At 38.6% G+C, this 20,629-nt stretch overlaps 5 protein-coding genes across 6 annotated transcripts; 3 read left to right on the forward strand and 2 right to left on the reverse strand.

The window, feature by feature from the left end:
• Positions 1–2,082: 2,082 nt before the first annotated feature.
• On the reverse strand, positions 2,083–2,812 carry LOC9309978 (classical arabinogalactan protein 25). The gene has a single exon (XM_002873865.2). The coding sequence runs from the start codon at positions 2,665–2,667 to the stop codon at positions 2,293–2,295; it is 375 nt and encodes a 124-aa protein (XP_002873911.1). The 5' UTR covers positions 2,668–2,812; the 3' UTR covers positions 2,083–2,292.
• A 1,938-nt stretch (positions 2,813–4,750) lies between these two features.
• LOC9309979 (serine/threonine-protein kinase RUNKEL) lies at positions 4,751–10,705 on the reverse strand. Its single transcript, XM_021022342.1, has 11 exons — positions 10,463–10,705; positions 10,295–10,384; positions 9,988–10,040; positions 9,823–9,898; positions 9,687–9,748; positions 9,518–9,596; positions 9,380–9,436; positions 7,635–9,266; positions 6,612–7,481; positions 5,071–6,226; positions 4,751–4,986 (listed from the first exon to the last, which is right to left on the reverse strand). The coding sequence occupies exons 1-10, from the start codon at positions 10,508–10,510 to the stop codon at positions 5,093–5,095; spliced, it is 4,101 nt and encodes a 1,366-aa protein (XP_020878001.1). The 5' UTR covers positions 10,511–10,705; the 3' UTR covers positions 4,751–4,986; positions 5,071–5,092.
• A 13-nt stretch (positions 10,706–10,718) lies between these two features.
• Positions 10,719–13,369, forward strand: LOC9309980. Of its 2 annotated transcripts, none has more exons than XM_021022343.1 (2): positions 10,719–10,974; positions 11,334–13,369. In XM_021022343.1, the coding sequence occupies exon 2, from the start codon at positions 11,391–11,393 to the stop codon at positions 13,176–13,178; it is 1,788 nt and encodes a 595-aa protein (XP_020878002.1). In that variant the 5' UTR covers positions 10,719–10,974; positions 11,334–11,390; the 3' UTR covers positions 13,179–13,369. The 2 variants fall into 2 exon arrangements, with proteins under 2 accessions (XP_020878002.1, XP_020878003.1); XM_021022344.1 differs by having other exon boundaries at positions 11,350–13,369.
• An 84-nt stretch (positions 13,370–13,453) lies between these two features.
• LOC9307899 lies at positions 13,454–17,407 on the forward strand. Its single transcript, XM_002871784.2, has 2 exons — positions 13,454–13,714; positions 13,937–17,407. Exon 2 carries the CDS (start codon positions 14,000–14,002, stop codon positions 17,225–17,227), a length of 3,228 nt encoding a protein of 1,075 aa, XP_002871830.1. The 5' UTR covers positions 13,454–13,714; positions 13,937–13,999; the 3' UTR covers positions 17,228–17,407.
• Positions 17,408–17,762: 355 nt separating this feature from the next.
• Positions 17,763–20,255, forward strand: LOC9307900. The gene is made up of 2 exons (XM_002871785.2): positions 17,763–17,894; positions 18,237–20,255. The coding sequence occupies exon 2, from the start codon at positions 18,290–18,292 to the stop codon at positions 20,003–20,005; it is 1,716 nt and encodes a 571-aa protein (XP_002871831.1). The 5' UTR covers positions 17,763–17,894; positions 18,237–18,289; the 3' UTR covers positions 20,006–20,255.
• The last annotated feature ends 374 nt before the right edge of the window (positions 20,256–20,629 follow it).

A 20,629-nucleotide genomic window follows, 5' to 3' on the forward strand; every position in this document is an offset into this window, starting at 1 on the left:
TTTCTTTATATATATAAAAAATAACATTGGGGTGGGTTAGTACTAAGTAGCGTGGGTTAGCATCTTTGCTTTGTTCATGCGAATGATTGGATGGATAAACAAAAGCGGCTTCTTTAATGTTAATCGTTCGTGGTTTTGTCCCTTTCTTCTTTTAAAGCCAAACCTAACTAATTTGTTGACAATTGGAAAAGGCATATATGATATCAATAAAAATAATAATCAATCAGCTGGATAAGTATGGATGCTTAATTCAGTTAATTAATCCTCTCATCTTCCAAGTACTTCCACGCATTGTATATTTAACAGTAGAGTACAGTGTGGTCCACAAATGATTGATTATCTATGTGCATTCCAAAATCACTGTTTCAGTTTGTAATCTACATTTTTTAATAGTTAATAGCTAATATACATTATTTTTTTAAACCGGCCATGATCTCGGTCACGTCTCTTTGTAGTGTCACCGTCATTATTCCTTTCATTTATCTTATGCAAACAAAACCATAGTAATTTACTACACACTCAGAGGAGAGGATGATATAATAATATGGGATCTGGGAGCGTTTCTTCTGAGTTTCTTAAACCCGATTTTGTTAATGGGTTTTGAATACAGGCCTGGGCTTGGGCTTCTTATGTGGTCTGTATCAAACATATGACATTTGTTGTCCAAAATAGATAGATATGACATATGAGATATGTTTTGGTATGCTACTTGGTTTGAAGCTTAGGATGGTATCGGTTTAGTGTTTGTTACAAGATGAAACAAACACACTTGTGGTGTGCATGTAAGTCGTATTCATGATTTCGTGAGTTGAATCATAACTGAGTAAACTTCAGTTGTGGAGTTTTATGATAATTTTAGTTTTGAAATAATTAGTTCTTGTGTTTTTTGGTTGAGATGTAGGATCAATCACACAGTCACGCTGATTGAGCTGAAATTGTAAATCCTGCATATCAAATTTTCCATTTTCCCCATCTTTTCTGGTATTTTCTTCCATTTATTTAATTTTATTTTATTTCATATATAATTGAGGATCTCGAATCAAAAAAACAAACTTCGTGGCATATGAAAAATCAATATATGTTTAAAGTATTTACATTGGTTATCAAAATTGAAATATAATAATTGTTTTCTTTCTCCTTAATCTGTTCTGTACAAATTCGACATCGATCTTCATCAAGGCTCTCTCCATATTTAAACATGTTATCATGTGTTGAGTTGTTACGAAGAAAAAACAACATGAAGAGATTATAAAGTTTGATGAGTGTGGGTTCTTTCGTTATATATGTTGGAGCTTCATAATTCTCCCAATAAGGACAAACAAAATATAAGTGGACACCAACACAACATTCTAGTGATTATACAATCTGTCACGCACATAACCTTAAATTTTATACTCATATATTTCTATATACTAAATTATTATGTTTGATTTGACATAAAGTTTTAAGAAAATTAGAAAGTAATTAAAAGTACTGTGAGACAGGAGAAGAACACTTTTATGCTTTGGCATCTTCAAGACTCAGGAGCAACTCACATGCATGCTCTAACCCTTTGGAATTTTGGAATAATGCAATTAGTTGATTATATTTATATGGTTACATATTATTTATGATATTTTTATAATAAGAATCTTATCTTTAATCAATCTGCATATCCATGTTTTAATTATTTGAGTGATTCATATATCTTACTCATATTTTTTTTGTTTTTGTTTTGTTTTAAAGTAGTAGTACACAAATCTTTTTAATTAATACAAGAAGTAAACATATGTATAGGTTCTTCATCTTTTGGTTTTTTACCATATGAACAAAATAACTTTGGTATATAGTTTATACACTCATTAGTCATATAGTTAGGTCTTTAAATTCGTAAAGCATTTCATATTATTGTATAATTTAAACTTTTTCAAAAGGCCCTTTATCAGAAAAAGCAACAGCAGAAACAGACAAATGAACTTCACCTAAACATTGATTCTCCTAATTAACCAAAATATTATTTAATTGCTCTTTTAAACAACGACATATAATGCATATGTACATAAATAACAGTAACAAATGCTTACTGATTTTGTACGATGTAAATTGTTTCCCGTCAATTGGTCCTAATATATTAAATGGTGAACTTAATCGTTGTGATTACATATAAAGCAAATGATTGCTTAATCGAAATGATTAGCATCTCGCATTGTCGTGAAGAAGCAACAAAAAAAAATGTAATATATATAGTTTACGATATACATTTGGACAAACACGTGAATACCAAAACGTCCGTTGATGTATAAGCCAAGTGAACTATAGTAGTGTTATTACGCTACGAAGCCCGAGCGACGCGGAGGAGAAGATAACGGTGAGGAGTAAAACTCCAACGGGAGGATGAGACGGCGGAGAAGGAGAAGAAAACGGCGGAGAAGCGAAGGGAGCGAAGGCCAACGGGTCAGGGTAGGAGCCGTCGTTAGTGTCGGGATCAGGAGGGCTTGGTGAAGATGGGATTGTGCCGCTCCCGTCGTCTGAAGGTAAAGCGTCACCGGGGGAAGGGAGGAGAGGGGCGATCTCCGGCGAAAGCTCTTGGAAGGAAGAAATGGTCGGAGAAGAAGAGAGACAAGGAAATGAGAGAGAGATGAAGATGAAGATGATGATGAGAAATGTTTTGAGAAAAGAGAAAGCCATTTCTTTTGTTTAAATGATGAAAATCAAAGTTGAGTTTTTTTTTTTTTTTTTGGTTGGATCTGTCTATCTCTCTATCTACTGATCGGAGTGCATTTTGAGTTGTAATGATGATGTCTCTATATAAAAGAAGCTTTCCTCATTTTTTTCCTTTAAAAAATACTTCGTTTCAAAATATAAGGCGTTTTGGAAATTTTTTTTTCCCAAAATATAAGTTGTTTTCACGTTTTTATGTAAATTATATATTATTTTAATATTTTATGATTATTTTTCTTATGCAGTCTCTTTTATTATTGGCTGAACTTTTAAAAAGTAAATTTTCTCAATCGGCGTGCTTTTAGGTAAAACGCTTTATATTTTGAAAATGAGAGAGTAATAAGTTTTTGGAGGAAAAGACTAAAGAGAAGACCTTGTTTGCAAAACTGTATGTATATATTTATTTTTAAATTTCCAATCAAATACCCTTTTTTCATCGATAAAGTACCTTTTTTTTAATGTTATTTTTTATAGTAACGAATAATGAATGATTCATGATATAGAATGGATTTAGTTTTGTTTTGGTTGCTACTGTGTGATAGCTAATAAAATAATTTTTTTCTTTTTTCTTTTGCTTCTGCATCCCCAATTTTTTTTTTTTTGTGAACATCATCCCCATATTATATTATACAAAAGATTGTAAAGTTCCATAACAATACAATTTAATTGGCTAAGAAAATAATACTGCATCTGCGTTGAAAGTCTATAACATTGGAGTTGGTTCAGTGGGAGGGGAAGTGCCGAAGTGGTTTCTTTTCGTTAACCACGTGGCGATGTTTGAACGGTTGATGTGTTTGGAAGATATAATTGAAGACTCAGAATTTAGTGAAAAAAGCGGAAAAACGATCTATTTCCCCACGAGAACTATCACATCATAACAGATAGAGCCCAATCTATGACTACGTACTAGATGTCCCCGAAAAAATACTTCTCATCCTATATATCCCCGAATCGATAGTTCGAAACCTATTTCTCCATAGATCTAGGTTTAATCGGTTTATAAACTAAACCCAATAGAAAACTATCCTGAGCCGATACTAAACCATTTATACCAAACCTTCTTTTAATTTAGAGAGTTTTAATAACTAAAACCAAAATAAAATAATTTTAAAACAAAATAAAAATGTTTTATCCCCTTTCTTCGCCTTCTTCGTTCTTCTTCTCCTAATTCCAGAGTTTTTATTTTTTTTTAAAATAAAGAAATTGTAAACAATCTCCAGTGTGGTGTTATCCACATCTCTGTTTCTGCAAATACCATTAGTCACAATATTGCAGATGACAACATTAGGTTTGAATCCCATGTTGGCCATTGAATCAAAGAGAGATACGACCTCCTGAAACTTATTTTCGTGACAAAACTCCTTGAGCAGTGAGCCAATCCAGCAAATCTCGGCAAAGAGCCGCCGAAGACGACATTACCGGAGCGGCGGAGCCGACATCACCAGAGCCACCATCACCGGAGACGACATCACCGGAACATCGTATTTTTTTTCTTTTTACTTATTTATTCAATTAACTAATAATTTAATTATATTTGGTTTAGATTAGGTTTACTCCGGTTTAGTGTCTTCGTTAGTTGGTTAAGCAAACAGTTAACCGAACAAAACCAATGTTTGTGGATAAATCAGGTGAAAACTATTATTCTGGGGATAAATAGGTTTTAAACTATGGATTCGGGGACATATAAGTTGAGAAGTATTTTTTCGGGGACATCTAGCACGTGGTCATAGATTGGGCTCTATCTGTTATGATGTGATAGTTCTCGTGGGGAAATAGATCGTTTTCCGGAAAAAAGCGAAAGACTTTCCACAAGCCACAAGGGATGGATGATTCTTTCAGTTTTTTTTTTTTTTTTTTTTTTTTTACTATAAATAATACAAACATCATGATATTATAATTGAACTCTTTTATCTATCAACACACAAATAATTCAGCAAAATCTAAGAAAAAGATCCTAATATTTTTACTCAAAGCAAGCAAACTCACCTTTTTTCTTAGATCAGTGTATGTTTACTTTCTTCTTCTTTTAATTGACAAGTCTACGTTAATCTTAATTAACCATCAACCTTTTAATCTAATCTCAAACATTCAACAAATGTGTGTCTAAATGAAGATAATATTAAGGAAGTAGATTGTACTAGTGGTACAAAATTTGTAATGGAGAGAAGAAATATACATTAAAAAGAGACAAATCTCGATTCTGGGTTTCAATTTGTCACATTTTTTTGCGTTTGTTTTACCTCGTACGTATTCCAAGTCTACAGCTCAGCGTCATTGTTGTTAATCCTGGTTTAGCAACAAGAGATAAAGAAATTGTAGAAAGACTTAACACTGATAAAAACAACTTAATTATCAATAAACTGTTATTACCTTTGTTCAGAAAACTTCAAACTCAACGAGGCAATCTCTGCAATTCCATAGCAACGAGGGTGGCAACGCTATTAAGACCAGTGACGTCTGAGTTCTTCATCTCAGAGACAATGGTGTTGATCTTCGAGACATCGTGTCCTGATATCGACAAAATCATCGCCTGCGATAGATACTGCTTGCAAGCATAACCCAAACAATGCAAGACTCTCTTCAGAACCAACAAGTGTAGCTCTGTGCTCTTCCTCCTGCGCCACGAGTCCAGAATCGGTGTGATCTTAGGAAGATTGGTTAAGAATCCCGTCGTGGCTTCTCTCGAAGCCGCTTTGAGTAGCAATACAACACATTCAGAGGCAATATCTGCGACTGCGATGCTTGTGTCGTCATCTAAACCTGCAAAGTGCAAGAACAGGCCAATGTTGCTACCGAAATCTGCAATGTCTCTTATGCATTCCTGTGGATCAACCTCGAATGTAAAAGATGTCTCTGATAAAAGCGTTGGCTCTTTTGTGTAGTTGGAGCTGAGACCTTTCTTGTTCCCAAGTGACCGTAGCAGAAAAGCTCTGCAGAGACTTAAAGTGGGTTCGAGGAAATCTTCCATGTCTTTGGCATTCACGAATTCCAACAGATTTCCGATTCTCCTCACTACTTTGAGCTGAGAGAGTAGTTTAGTTTCCATCTCTGGAGCTGAAGCTAAGGCAAGGCAGAGCTTGACATTGTTCACATTTGCGCTTGATAAGTCTCCGAGAAGAAACTCGAAGCATTGTGAAACTGTATTATGATGCAATAAGTTGGAGATTTTGATGTAATCAAACTCAACAAGCATGACAAGGAGCTTTTGAGCGTAAGCTGGGATTGGATCTTCGTCTTGGATCAGTGCAGGGTAGAGTGGGAGGAAATGAGAGTTGGATATTGATTTCAAATCTTCAGATGTTTGTTGCTCGATTTCAGTGCACTCAGTTAAGAGAATGGTCATTGAATCGAACCAGATCTTCAAACAGAGAAACCGAGCATCCCCGTCTTTGTTTCCATTGTAAATTGCAGCCAGAGATGGGAGAATCTCACGGATAATAATCTCACCATTTTGTGTAACCAGAGGCGCATCTCCTGCTATGCATTCTAGAACTTGAAGAAGGGTTATACGGAAGTCATCTCTTCCCTGCAAAATTGTTTACAAGTCATGAAAATTTGAACCAAGTGTTTTATAGAGAGTGTACTGTGTTCTTGCCTTCATAACCCGTGGTTAAGACAAGAGAGCTAACAGAGAAGATTCTTAAAACATCTAAGTATCTTAAACATATATCTATACTGAACAGAGGAAAGAAGTAATTTAGTTGAAAATTCTGATATAGTTGTATGAAAATCTTAATCCTATCCTATAAGAAGCAACATTAACAAGAAAATAATCATAGTGAGTAATTATCATAGTGAAAGTAAGGAATTTCAACGTTGATGAGCAATTGACCAATCCCATTAGTGCAAAATAAAATTTCAGAGAGCTTTCACTAAATATAAAAGGGGATGGCAATGTTGTAACTACTGACCTGAAATGATGCTTCCACAAGTTTTGTAAGATTTGCCAACTGCCTTACGACTTGTGGAGTTACCATCTTGTTCTTAAACGAAGAGCTTCCGAGAAGATGAAGAACCACAGGGAACAGGTGTGCATTAGTCTTTAAAGGAGCTCGACTGTTAAGGGGAGAGACAGGTCCATGGCGTCTTCCTGTCATCAGTTGTTGGATATCATTGGTTATTGTATCCAGCAAGCCCGGTATTATGGAGGCGATTACATTCACAAATGCCTCAAGACATTGTTGCACGTAACTGTCTTTTTCTTTAGCTAATCTGTCCACCACAGGAAGAAATCTTGCATTGCAGAAGAAATTTGTCAGCCAACGCCTACTGTTTTTGCAGAGAAGTGCAACAAAGAGAAGAGCTTTCCCCCTCAGAACTTCCGTTCCTTGCTCTATGATGGAGAGCAAACTAGGGAAAAGATTTTTCTCCTCTGTCAATGTCACAAGATGCCTTCCAAAGCTTGTGAATGTATGACTTCCAATCATAGCCATGTTCAGAAGATTTAAGCAGACTTGCTGCTCTCGTGCGCTGCCTTTGACAAATGACGAAGCTATTTCTTTCAATGAAAGCTTTTCCACGACCGTCTGAATGCAAGGAGGGTTAAAGCGAGCAAGACGGACTAAACATGATCCAGCCGTCTGCCTCATGCTCTCCTGTTTCCCAGTTGCCCTGTAGATATAGCAGAGGTTGCTAATCAAATCTTGGCTGGAGAAACGGGTGGCCCAGTAAGCTCCTTGACTGCAGATGTTTTCTATCGTCCTTAACGCATAGAGCTGAGTCAGGTCATCTTCTCCCTTCCGTAAGACAGATGATACAAGAGAGATCAAGGCATTCGAAACCTAGTTTAAGAAAACAAGGATCTGTTTAGATAGGAAACAATGGAAAGATAGAACATTCAGATTAAGCAATGGACTTTGGTCCATTAGAAATACACCATAAAAATTAAAAGCCAAATGATCCACATTTAAGAGTAATAATTCAGAGATGCTGACCTGCCAACCCGATGCAGACCGGGTTTCTTTTGATGGGGATTCTGGTGGTTTGAAATCCTTATGCTCATTTTGAGTTGAGATGTAGAATAGCAATTCACCTAGAGCTGCCATAGAGAATCTTCTCACTTTTTCATGCTTGTCTCTGAGGCCATTAGTAAGAGAGTCTAAAATACCAGAATTTGCCAAGTCATCTTCGATTGAAGTAGAATGCCGAATTAACAAACCAATTAGTGAAGCAATTTGTACACGAAATGCTGGGGTCTTGGATAATCTCAGAACTTTAACAAGCACAAGCATTATTGGTCCGTTGGTCAGGATGTTGGCTGCATCAGCATTGCTACTCAATGTCTCGAGGTATCTGATCAAATTCTGTTTCTCTGACAGGCCAGAACTGCTCCCACTTAGAACTGTTATGATCCTAGTGTTAAGCGGTTCTAATTCTTGCTTTCCCATCTTACCAAAATCAGAAGGCTGTGGTGTTTCGAATGAGAGAGAAGGCACAGCTTCTTTGTCAGATTTTCTGCTGGGCATGACAGGCCTAACAGAAAGATCAGCTATATGCCAAAGGACGTCAGTGAGGCTAGTAGGTGTTTTAGATGAGTCATGATTAACAGCAACCCCAGAAATTTCTCTTCCTCGGTGAGTTTTAAGTTGAGGACTAGCACTAGGTGGCGCAGCTGACACGTCCATTGGCTCTGACTGCTCTTCATGGCAATCTCTTGCTTCACCCGAGATTGGTGTTTCATTTGCAGATGAGTTCTCATCAGGCACATTACTGCTTAGAACTCCTTGTCTTCTGTGACTCTCATTTTGGCTCACAACTCTTTCTTCTTGTGCACAAGAGGTGTTCTCGGTTCCTTCTGATTCATCAGGTCCCTCATCATCATTGTTTTCATCAAAATCAAGTTCCATGTCAGTGTTCTCAATCTTCACTTCTGCACAATTCTCGTTGCTATTAGGTAAGGGTCTCCTATAGTTTTCCTTCTCATTTTCCTTTTGAAGATTTGCCTTTGCTATCCTTGACAATCTCAGAATATTCATCTGTCTGTTAGCACCAGGACGACCTCCATGCTTTTCCTCAGTTGCTCTACTAGGAAGCTTTGTTTGAGCTTTAGAACCACCAGGCGTACCCTTTATCGGCGTCTCATGGCCTTTTGAACCTTGAACGGAGTTCTCATTTTGCTTTGAACCCCCTTTTGGATCTTTCTCCCGATACTTTGGAGGGGTCTTATTTGGTCTGTCTCCATTTCGCTCGGAAAGGCATGGCTTTGTGTATATGCCAATCATATTATCAAAAGCAGGCTGAGTAGGCAGCTGTACTAAGTTTATCTTACTCTTCCAGAATGCATGACCACAGAGATCTGCCCATTGTATTCTTTGAGCTGGGTCTTTGATAAGAAGAGACTCAATGAGATTGACAAATGAACGGCTTGCATTTCCAGGGAGTGGAGGAGTTGGATCTGAATGAATAGATTTCACAAGCTGGGTAAACTCTCTTGCCACAAAAGGAGGTCTTCCTGTGTAACATTCATATAATACACAACCAAGTGCCCACAGATCAGAAGCAAAAGAATGGATCCCTCCATCTTCATATAGCTCTGGAGCCATATAATACGGGGTACCACGTTTTCCCTGATGCAAGTTATCACAAGAGATATAGAGCATTAACGACGCACAATTTCCAATGTAATTTGAGATCATAGATTCACTAACACTAGAAAAAAACGATGGACAAAACTATTTACCGTGGAAGGAGATTTAGAAATATCATCCAGCTTCCTTGACAATCCAAAATCACACAGCTGCAACACACAGTGTTATGAGATAATTTAAACGATATAAACTATCATCATAAACTACACACCAGACAGAAACATGCGTACCTTAATATGCCCGTTTTCATCAAGTAAGATGTTTGATGGTTTCAGATCACAATATATAATTCCTTTTGAATGTAAGTACCTGAGAAATTTAGAAAACAATGTCCATAAGAGAAAATATTTTCTAGATGCACCTAGAAGTCGTGTCAAAATGGTTTAAAAAGGATCTTACTGCAGAGCTATAACAAGATCAAAAGCAAAACCATAGATTGATTCTTCTGGCAGTTTACAGTCCTGCAGAACAAGTGAATTTCAGAAAACTTGTGACCATATATCATCAACAAACATAGCCAAACTACAAGCAATACCTGCTGCAATAATGTCCTGAGATCACCTCCAACGCAATATTCCAGAACTAACCACATGTGAGCAGAAGTTTCATACCTGAGACCACAGGACGACGACAATTAGAAACAAATGTATACATATAGGGAGCCAAACAATTTGTTTAGATAATAGCTAGTAAGTTTTACCACGCATAGAACTTGAGTACGTTTGGATGATTTAGCGAGTGAAGGATCCTGACCTGAAAAGGAAGTGCATACTTACCAAATTTGTCAGTATCCAAGTCACTTCAAAAACTAGAGATAGTGAAAAATCAATTCGCAAACATCACCCAGAAATAGAAACTTAAGAGCATCGATTTGACAAATCCAGAGTGAATCCGTCACAATCCAGAGATAAACTCCTTACAATCAAGAAATTAAAGCAAAACCGCAGGAAAATCGTAGGTAGCCCAAGCATTCGGCATCGAGAAGACAGATCTACTGATTAGATTACCTCTTGAAGAACCTTGCTCTTCCGCGACTTGTCCACACTCTTGCAGGCAAAATACTCGATCGTCTTCTTCTTCCTTCCTTTATACACAGTCTGCGAACCGATTTGAACAAGAAGTTACTATACAAAACATTTCAGAAAGAAAAGTTCTCGGTGGAGATTGTAAATTACCGAGCATTTGCCATGTCCAATAGCTTCGTATATGTGGTACTGATTCATCGCCGGAGCTTCAAGTCGCCTGAGATCTGATTCGGAATTTCTCAGCTCTAAGGAGAATCAGTGGCCGTTGTCGAATGGATTTGGGAAGAGAGAGAAACAGAGGGGGAAATTGGTAGAGAGAAGAAAATGGACAATTTCAAAATTCAAACCCTAAGGAGAAAACTGGACTAATTTAGAATAATTATTATATGTTGAAAATAAGGAAGATAAATGTTTCACCGGATCCATTTGTTTCTGAAGCTGGGCTTGTTGGGCTCATAATGAATCGTTGGCCCATTTCTTCTCGATGAAAGGTTTTCCCGCCAAAACTAAATTGCCAACAAGGTTTTTTACCGCCGTGAAATGAGAAGAGGGGTAAATTTGGCAGAGAAAAGTAAAAAGAGTTTTAGATTTTCGTTCTCCTTCAGCGACGACGTAACCCTCGCCGGACCACAGTTCTCTCCGACGTCGGCCGCTTAGACAGAGTAAGCTTCTTAATCTGCCCTTACTCTTCGTCTTCTTTAGTTTTCGTTATCCGGCGAAACTCGCTGCCGATATTTCGTTAATCGGCTTAACACGCTGTATCTGATTCCCTTACTGTTTGGGTATTGTAGTCTCTATCGCTACTTCGCTAGGGTTTTTTCAAATGTGGGTTCTTTTAGTAGGATACTCAGAAGTTTCTTCCGATTTTGGAATTTTCGGTTGTTTACTCCTCTTATCTTCTCTGCGTTGAATTTTGAGTATATGACTGAGGAATAAATGCTTAGATCACTTAATCTTGTGCATACTGTTTTGACATTTGCTTGGTTTTGATTACTTTTTGTTCATTGTTGTTAATGAAAAGGACTGACCTTGACAAGTTGAGATCATATTGGAGGAGTCACTCAAGGCTGAAGCTGTGATGGAGAGGACTAACCCTGATGGTGCTCAAGAGCTTCCTTCATCTGGTCTCGAACAGGCTCCACTTCATCACAATCAGAAGTCTGGTGAGAAGAGAAAGAGAGAAGGATTGGTGAGAAAAGAATGTGAAACTGGAAACAGCAGCGAGAGTGAACAAGTTATTATAGTTGGTGACACTAAAGCTATAGAAGATTTATGTTTTGATGGAGGAGAGCAGTCTCAGAGGTCTGTGTATAGCAAGCAACAAGCTTTCGATGTACAAAGCAACAGAAATGGTGAAGGGTCTTTGGGAAAGGAAGAAGTAGGAGAAGAACCAGAAAGAGCAAAGCAGGTTTTAGCTTTCAATGACTTTGATAAGCTGAGGAAAGTAAGCAATTTTGCAGTTGGCCAGACTTGGGCTCTTTATGATACAGTGGATGGGATGCCTAGATTGTATGCTCAGATCAGAACAGTTTCAGCTTCTGGGTTTGATGTTAGTGTCACATGGCTTGAGCCTGATCCATATGACGAGGAACCAATACAGAAGTATGAAAAAGACTTGCCTGTTTCTGTTGGTAGGTTTAAAATTGGAAAAGATGAGACTATTAAAGATCACAGAAGGTTCTCTCACGAGGTTCATTGCAATGAAGTAACTAGCGCGGGTAAATTCAGTTTATATCCAAGAAAAGGAGAGACATGGGCTATCATCAAGGGTCGCTACAAGATTAAGTACTCGGAAATTAATTGGTTAGCTGATGCCAATTCTCCAAATAAATATCAGTATGCATTTGTCGAAATCGTGTCAGAAAATGCTGGACCAAGGGAACATTTATCTGTTGGGTTCTTGCATAAAGCAAAAGGCTTTTTAAGCTTGTTTAGTCGCTTTACTGAGAAAGTTGTTGCATCTTACATTTGTTGTGGCGATGAATATCAATTCTCTCACCGTGTTACATCATTTCAGACGACTGGGAAAGAAGCAGAAGGTGTGCCTCGAGGTGCTTATGAGCTGGATCCCGCTGCATTACCAGCAAATATCAAAGAGATAGATGTCCCTTTACATCTACTAGCAGAGCCTAAAGTGTCAAATTCTGAGAATAATATGCATTCGCAATGCGTGCACTTTGCTAGTAAGGGAAGGACTTTCCAAACTGGCCAAGTCTGGTCATTTTGCAGTGGTGAGGATTATTTGCCCCGGTACTATGGCAAGATTCAGAAAATCACATTTGTTCAGGCATTTGAGCAGGATCCGGTAGTTAAATTGCATGTAGGTCGGCTAAAGGCTACACCAACCAAAGGTGTCATCCAGTGGATTGACAAGAGAATGCCCATTGGCTGTGGGAATTTCCGGGCAACAAAAGCTCTTGAAATATTCACCGATCTTGATGTATTTTCACGTCAGATTAGCCCAGACTCATCCGGGGATGGAAATAATTACAGTATCATGCCAAAGACTGGTGATATCTGGGCTATCTACAGAAACTGGAGTAATGACATTGATGTCGTTGATCTTCAATCCCAGACATATGATATTGTGGAAGTTCTGGATGATAAACAGGACTACAAGGTTCTGCTGTTGGCGCCTGATGGAGGCTTTAAATTAGCCGATCGTGCAGGTTTTGGTTCGGTGTATTTAGCTGCTACTGAGCACTGGATCGATGGCGCGGATGTGAGATTTACAATCCCGAAAGCTGAACTGCTCAGATTCTCGCATCAAGTTCCTACTTCGAAAGTGAGAGAAGAGATACATGGAGCTTTGCAAGAAGTCTATGAACCTAATATTGAGGCATTACCCGTTAACTTGATTCTATGACTGAAGCTGAAACAATACAGTGGATCAACTGAAAGGGAGAGAAAGTTAACTTCCCTTTTTTTGTTTTTGCTTTTTTTTTTGGTCAAGAGAGGTACTTTTGGTGGTTTAGATTAAGATGAGAAACTTTGTTCATGTTCACTAGCCCTTGGATCCATTGTAAGTTATCCATCTATGAAGTAGCAGTATTTGCAGTTTGGTCTACTTGCATATCATAAACACACAAACTAAATTGATAATATGATCTAAGAAAATAAAAGACAAGACCGTTTTTTTTTTGGGAATGTTTTAATCGTACTTAAGTTTGACACAATTTTGCATTAATTTAGAAAATTCATTTTTGATCTCTGTGACACAACAAATAATATCAGATTTGTTTCCCGCGCATTGCCTATGAACTTTTCCCGCTAAAGGGGATATTATACATTTTCCTTACTTAGGTCCTTTATCGCACTAGTGCACGACGAATCTTCTTTCCTTTTCCGGCAACAACTAGGCCTCCGCCGCTGTTCGCTTTTGGTGCTGTTTTTCCGGAATCGGTTAGTGGATTATATCTAAATGTTTTCTTTTTGTTAATTTCTGTAACCTGAGAGAACCTAGGCTGATTGTTCTTGTTCAATCTAGGATTATAGATTTCGTCCCATCCTATTGTGAGGTTTGGGTTTTTAGATACAAAGACACTTGCTTTTAGTGTTCTTATTACTTTCTGCTGATTTTGGAAGGATCCTTATCTGATGGCCATAAACTGTATTCATCTGCAGGAAACCAAGAGGAGAAAGTTATCTTCTCGAGGGCTTGTCCACTCTGGTTTCAAAGTTTGTTAGATGATGGATATCACCATTGACGAGCTTCATAGAGAAAAAGATGCTTCAGAGACTTTGACTACAGCTCATTTCCAAGCTCCTTCCAGTGATCGTCCCATGTTTTGGACTATATGTCCATTTTGTACTGTTAGGTACAGATCCTATAAAAGCCTTCTCAACAGACCGAGCCGGTGTCAATCTTGCTACATCAACTTCTTTGGGAACCAAGTCCCTGTTCAAGGCCCTACACCAGGGGAAAAAACAAGTCAGACAACTTTGCCTACTATGGAGAAAACTGCAGTGAGTCAAAACCATGTTATTAGGAGCAATTTGGCTAATTCGACACCCAAGAACCAGCTTCAGCCGCAAAAAGCTCGACCTCAGACAGTTCCATTCAGATCCTGTCCAAGCTTTTGGACTATGTGTCCATTCTGTGCGAATAAGTATCGTTTTCTGAGAAAGTATATCAACAAATGGCTCAATTGTCAGAAGTGCAAGAAGAAGTTTCATGCGGTTGAAGTGAATTTCTCCTTGCTCCAACCGAAAACAGTCCCAAGTAAGAATCCAGGCACACATTTGTCTAGGGAGGAAAGTTCCCCAGGGTTGAGCTGTGGTGAGAAGAGACAGAGGAATGAGTATGGTGAAATTTCCAATACTGCAAATTGCAGCAACTCTGAAGATGTTATTGTAAATCTAAGTAAAAATGGCAGTAGAAGGGTGTTGGCTGATAATGGAGATGCAGGGGAAGATTCTGGAAGCAGAAAGCAACTCCATGAGGTTGACCTATTCAAAGAAACATTGCCAAATGTCATGAACAGGAATGGTCAGCTAAATAAGAAACAATATGCTCAAGTGGGAGCTGCAATGGGGATTGCTCAAAATATTGAGGCAGATAAAAACTCCGGTTTTTGTGATACAAGTTCTGAAGTTGTAGTACAGCCAAAGACTTCTGAGTGTGCTGGTCCAATGTTTAACGACAGTAGGAGTGATTTGCTTGTGTTGACACCCAAGAATCAGCACGAAAAAGCTCAAGCTTTCTCCTTGCAACAACAGAATAAAGTTCCAAGTAAGAATCCAGGCACCCATTTCTTTGGAAATGAAAGTTCTCCAGGTTTGAGCTTTGCTGTGAAGGTTGGTGAGAAGAGAAAGAGGAACGAGTATGGTGAAAATTGCAATACTGAAAATCACAGCAAGTTGGAAGATGTTATTGGCAGTGCTGTACACAATACTAGAAGAGGAACCAATGATAATGAAAATGCAGGAAGGCTAGAAGCGTCTGGATGGGGGAAGCAACTTCATGAAGTTGATCGTTCTGATGAAACACTGCCAAATGTCATAAAGACGAATAAGAAGTTGAATAAAAACCAATATGCTTCGGGGAGCTCTGGTTTATGTGATCCAGGTTCAGGAAAGAATCGAGACACAAATTTCTTTGGAAAGGTAAGTTCCCCAGATTTGTGCTGTGCTATGAATGTTGATGAGAAGACAAAGTGGGATGAGTATTGTGAAGATTTTAATACTGAAAATTGGAGCAAGGCTGAAGATGTTATCGTAAATCTAAGTAAAGATGGCAATGGAAGACTGTCGGATGATAATGGAGATGCAGGAGAAGAGTCTGGAAGCGGAAAGCAACTCCATGAGGTTTATCTTTGCAAAGAAACATTGCCAAATGCCATGAACAAGAATGGTCGGCTGAGTATGAAACAAGATGCTCAAGTGGGGGCTGCAACGGGGATCTCTCTGAATCTCGAGGCAGCTAAAAACTCTGGTTTTTGTGATAAAAGTTCAGAAGTTGTAGTACAACCAACGACCTCTGAATGTGCCGGTCTAAAGATCAATGACTTTGATAAACTGAGGGAAGAAGTAAAATTTGCAGTTGGCCAGGCCTGGGCTCTTTATGATACAGATGGGATGCCTCGATTGTATGCTCTGATCAGAAAAGTTTCATCTCCTTGTTTTCGGCTTAGGATCACATATCTAGAGCCAGTTCCAGGTAACGAGAAAGAGATCCAATGGTTTGAAGAAAACTTGCCTGTTTCTGTTGGTAACTTCAGGCTTGGGAAAAATCTGAACACAAAAGATCGTTCCATATTCTCTCATCATATCGCATGCCGTGAAGGAAGCACTGGTCATATTGCTGTCATCCCAAGAAAAGGCGAGACTTGGGCATTGTTCAAGAACTGGGATATTAACTGGTCTTCAGAGCCAGATTCTCACCGCAAATCTGAGTATGAATTTGTCGAAATTTTGTCAGATTACGCTGATGGAGCTGGTGTATCTGTTGCGTTCTTGCGTAAAGCAAAAGGCTTTGCAAGTGTGTTCTTTCGATTGGGAACTAGTAATGCAGACATATCGCAGATTCTACCTCACAGTTTATATCGGTTCTCCCATAGGATTCCTTCCTTCAACCTGACTGGAATTGCAGGAAAAGGTATGCCAAAAGATGCTTACGAGCTGGACCAAGCTCTATTACCTGAAACAATCGATGAGATAATTGTCCCTCCACATCTATTAGCAGAGCCTAAACCAGAAGCTCTCTACTTTCCTCGTGATGGAAAGGTTTTCCAAACTGGCCAGATCTGGTCATTTTACTATGGTAACGTTAACTTGCCTCTATACTACTGTAGGATACAAAGGATCACTTTAACTCAGGCATTCGAGCAGGAAGCAGAATTTAAACTATCTGTAAGTCGGTTAAAGACTAATCCTTTCCCTGAGAATGTCATTCAGTGGGAGGACAAGAGAATGCCTGTTGGCTGTGGAACTTTCTCGGTGAGGAAATGTTTCGAAGTACTCACTCCAGATGATGTTTTACATCAGATAGTGTCTCAAACCTCCATGGATGGAAATGATTATACCATTCTTCCCAAGATTGGGGATGTTTGGGCCATATACAGATTCTGGACTTGTCACAAGGAGTTCAAGGACATTGGTTCCTGCAGCTATGACATTGTCGAAGTTCTTGATGACACTGTGGACTATAAGGTTTTAGCATTGGAGGCCGCGATGTTTTCTAATGAAGAGGAAGATATAAATACATTCTTCAGAGCAGCTGAGAGTAGGCATCCTGATTGTGACAATGAGGATGGGTCAGAAGTGATATTTACAATCCCCAAGTCAAAAATGCTAAGATTCTCGCATCAGATTCCTGCTTCCCGAGTAACCAAGGAGATAGATGGAGATAAGAAAGAGTTTTATGAAGTTGATCCTAAAGCATTACCTACAAACGTGAGGTTAAAAGACCATTGAGCAAAGGGAGGAAAGTGAGGGAAGGGTAGAGATGGATTTCTTTTTGTTAACTTTTGGTGAGGGAAGGGAAGGGAAATGTTTGTTTCTTTGGTTTAAGCATGTGCTTCTTTTGTTGGTTCGAAATCTATGGAAAATCATGTATTTTGAGAAGGTAGGAGAATTCTAGCTTTTGCTCTCATATTTTTTTGGGTTCAAAAGGGTAACACCAGTAGTTTAGATTAGGATGAGAAATGGTGCTGAACTTTCTCCATGTTTATTAGCCATTTAATCCGTTGGCTAATGGTGTAGCAGTATCTGCGTTTGAACTAAAGTAATCTCAAGAGCATGTGCATTGTTTCATGGTTTCAGCCGTTCACAGCTTCACATCAGTACAAAACTAAAAGCTAGTAATAATAACTTGAAAATTCAAAACTTTCTCATAAAATGATCCAACATCGACTAAAATTGCCCAAAAGCTTCAAAAAAGAAATAGCATCTATAGAAAAATACATTGGAAATCATTTTTATAATCAGAAAAATTGATAAATAGAGGGCTATATCATTTTCCCGCCAAATTGGACTATTTAAGTCACATCACGACCACGATTCACCACTTCTCTCTTTTCCGGTAAAAGCTTCCGCCGACGAAGACTGAGGTTTCTTCCGGTTGCCTAAATTGATCGAATCGGTTCGTTGATTGCGTATCTATATGTTTTGTTTTTGTTAATTTATGTATCTCTAAGTCGCATCCGAATCTAGGGTTTAGGTGTTCTCGCATTTTCCCCAATCGTGAATTGTGGGTTACATAAATACCAAAGAGGCTTAATTTAGAGTTCTGATTACTTTCTTCTAATTTGAGAAGCTTCACACTTTCTTTCTACACTTTGTCTTTCGGGCACTTGCAAATTTAGCTCCTTTATAACCTTTGATCTATGTGATTTTCGAATTATATGCTTGTTCAATACATAGATTTACGTTTTGTCTCTATGTGTATGATCTTACCAATATTAACCTTTGATATTGTCTCTAGGGGATACCTGTTCAAACGAGCTTTTTAGAAGGAAAGCTGTTTCAGAGACTTTGATGACAGGGACTTCTTCTGACGGTGCTGCAACATTATCATCAGCTTGTGCTGTGTGTGTTGGCGAGAAGAGAAAGAGGAACCAGTATGGTGATAGTTGCAATGATAGAAATCACGGTCCTGTAAGTAACAATAGAAGAGGATCTAATGATAATGGAGATACAGAAAGGGGAGAAGAGTCGGTACAAATACAACCAAAGATTTCTGAATCTGTTGGTCCAAAGTTTAACGACTTTGGTAAGCTGAGGGAAGAAGTAAACTTTGCGGTTGGTCAGACCTGGGCTCTTTATGATACAACTGGGATGCCTAGATTGTATGCTCAGATCAGGAAAGTTTCAGCTCCTTGTTTTGGTCTTAGGATTACATATCTAGAGCCAGATCCAAATGGTGAGAAAGAGCTCCAATGGTTTGAAGAAGACTTGCCTGTTTCTGTTGGTATGTTCAGGCTTGGGGAAAATAAGAGCACACAAGATCGGTCAATATTTTCACATGTTATTCATTGCAGTGAACGAAGCAACACTCTTTGTTTCAGCGTCACTTGTCGTTTCATCAACACTTGTCATTTTAGTGTATCCCCTAGAAAAGACGAGACTTGGGCGCTTTTCAAGAACTGGGATATTAAGTGGTCTTCAGAGCCAGATTCTCACCGCAAATTTGAGTATGAATTTGTCGAGATTCTGTCAGATTACGCGGATGAAGCTGGTGTATATGTTGCATACTTGCATAAAGCAAAAGGATTTGCTAGTGTGTTCTTCCGAATGGGAACTGGTTATGAAGGTATATTTCGTATTTTACCTCACAGTTTGTATCGGTTCTCCCATAGGGTTCCTTCCTTCAAACTGACTGGAATTGAAGGAAAAGGTGTGCCAAAAGATGCTTACGAGCTGGACCAAGCTGCGTTACCAGAATCAATCGAAGAGATCATCGTGCCGTCAAACTCTGAGAGTGATTTAAAGTCTAAACGTCAAGCCATCTACTTTGCTAGGAAGGGGAAGGTTTTTCAAATTGGCCAGATTTGGTCATTTTGCGGTCTTTATCAAGAGTTTCCTCTGTACTACGGTAGGATTCAGAAGATCACTTTTACTCAGGTACACGAGCAGAAGGCAGTATATAAATTACATGTAAGTCCTTTAAAGGCTACTCGTTTTCCTTTGGATGTGATCGAGTATGAAGACAAGAAGATGCCTGTTGGTTGTGGAACTTTCTACGCTAGAAAAGCTCTCGAAATAATCAGTCCAGATGATGTTTCACAACAGATAGTGCCTCAAATCTCCATGGATGGAAATGAATATACCATTCTGCCTAAGATTGGGGAAGTTTGGGTGATATACAGATTCTGGAGTGAATACAGGGAATTCGACAAGGTTGGTTTATGCAGCTATGATATTGTTGAAATTCTTGATGACACATTGGACTATAAGGTCCAACTGCTGGAGCGCCACCACGGTCCTGATGAATATGAAGATGAAGATGAAGATGAAGATGATAAGTTGCTCTCCCGTTTACTCAGAAAGAAAAAAAAGTTCTTTATAGAAGTCACGGAGTATAAGCATAATGAAATTGATGGTTCGGAACCAATATTTACTATCACAAAGTCGGAAAGGCTCAGATTCTCGCATAAGGTTCCTGCTTTCCGCGTAACCAAACAGATATACGGAGGAGAGATAAAAGACCTTATAGAAGTTGAATCAAAAGCATTACCTGATCATATGTCCTGATCAAACGGTTTGGGATATGGTTCCATTTTACGTTCTAGGGATGGGGAGGTCTTCATATCATTGAGCAAAGAAAGCGAGGGAAGCCAATGATTCCTTTTTGTTAGCTTTACCTGATTACATGAGGTTTCCACACCATTTGGTGCATTTTGCCAGGTTTAAGAATCATTAAGACTTTCTCTATTGGTGTAAGAATGTTCTTCTTATTCTATGGATATGAAACAGCAGGTATTTGCAGCTTGGTCTGAAATTCTATCTCACTAATTTATATGTGATTTTTTAGTTATAAGTAGTTAAACTATTTCTTACATATTTTGGTGGGCACTTGGTTGCATCGACGCCCAAGAATCAACAAGAAAAAGCTCAAGGTTTCTCCTTCCTACTACAGAAAACAAACCTAAGTAATCTGAAGAGCATGTGGAGTGTATCTCAGGCAGCAGCTCACGGCTTCGGCCATAAGTTCTCAAGTTATATAACCCCATCCCCATGTGGTTGGTGGTCGGCCTTTGGATCATACAAATCACTCAGACCTCTACTGTTAATAATAATGTGTTTTGACATGATTTTTTGTTTACTAACTTAACAAAAATCCCATCAAGTTTTTTTGCTTGATTCGTCAAATGACCC

This window comes from Arabidopsis lyrata (genome assembly GCF_000004255.2).
Source record: "Arabidopsis lyrata subsp. lyrata unplaced genomic scaffold ARALYscaffold_6, whole genome shotgun sequence".
Classification (NCBI taxonomy): Eukaryota; Viridiplantae; Streptophyta; class Magnoliopsida; order Brassicales; family Brassicaceae; genus Arabidopsis; species Arabidopsis lyrata.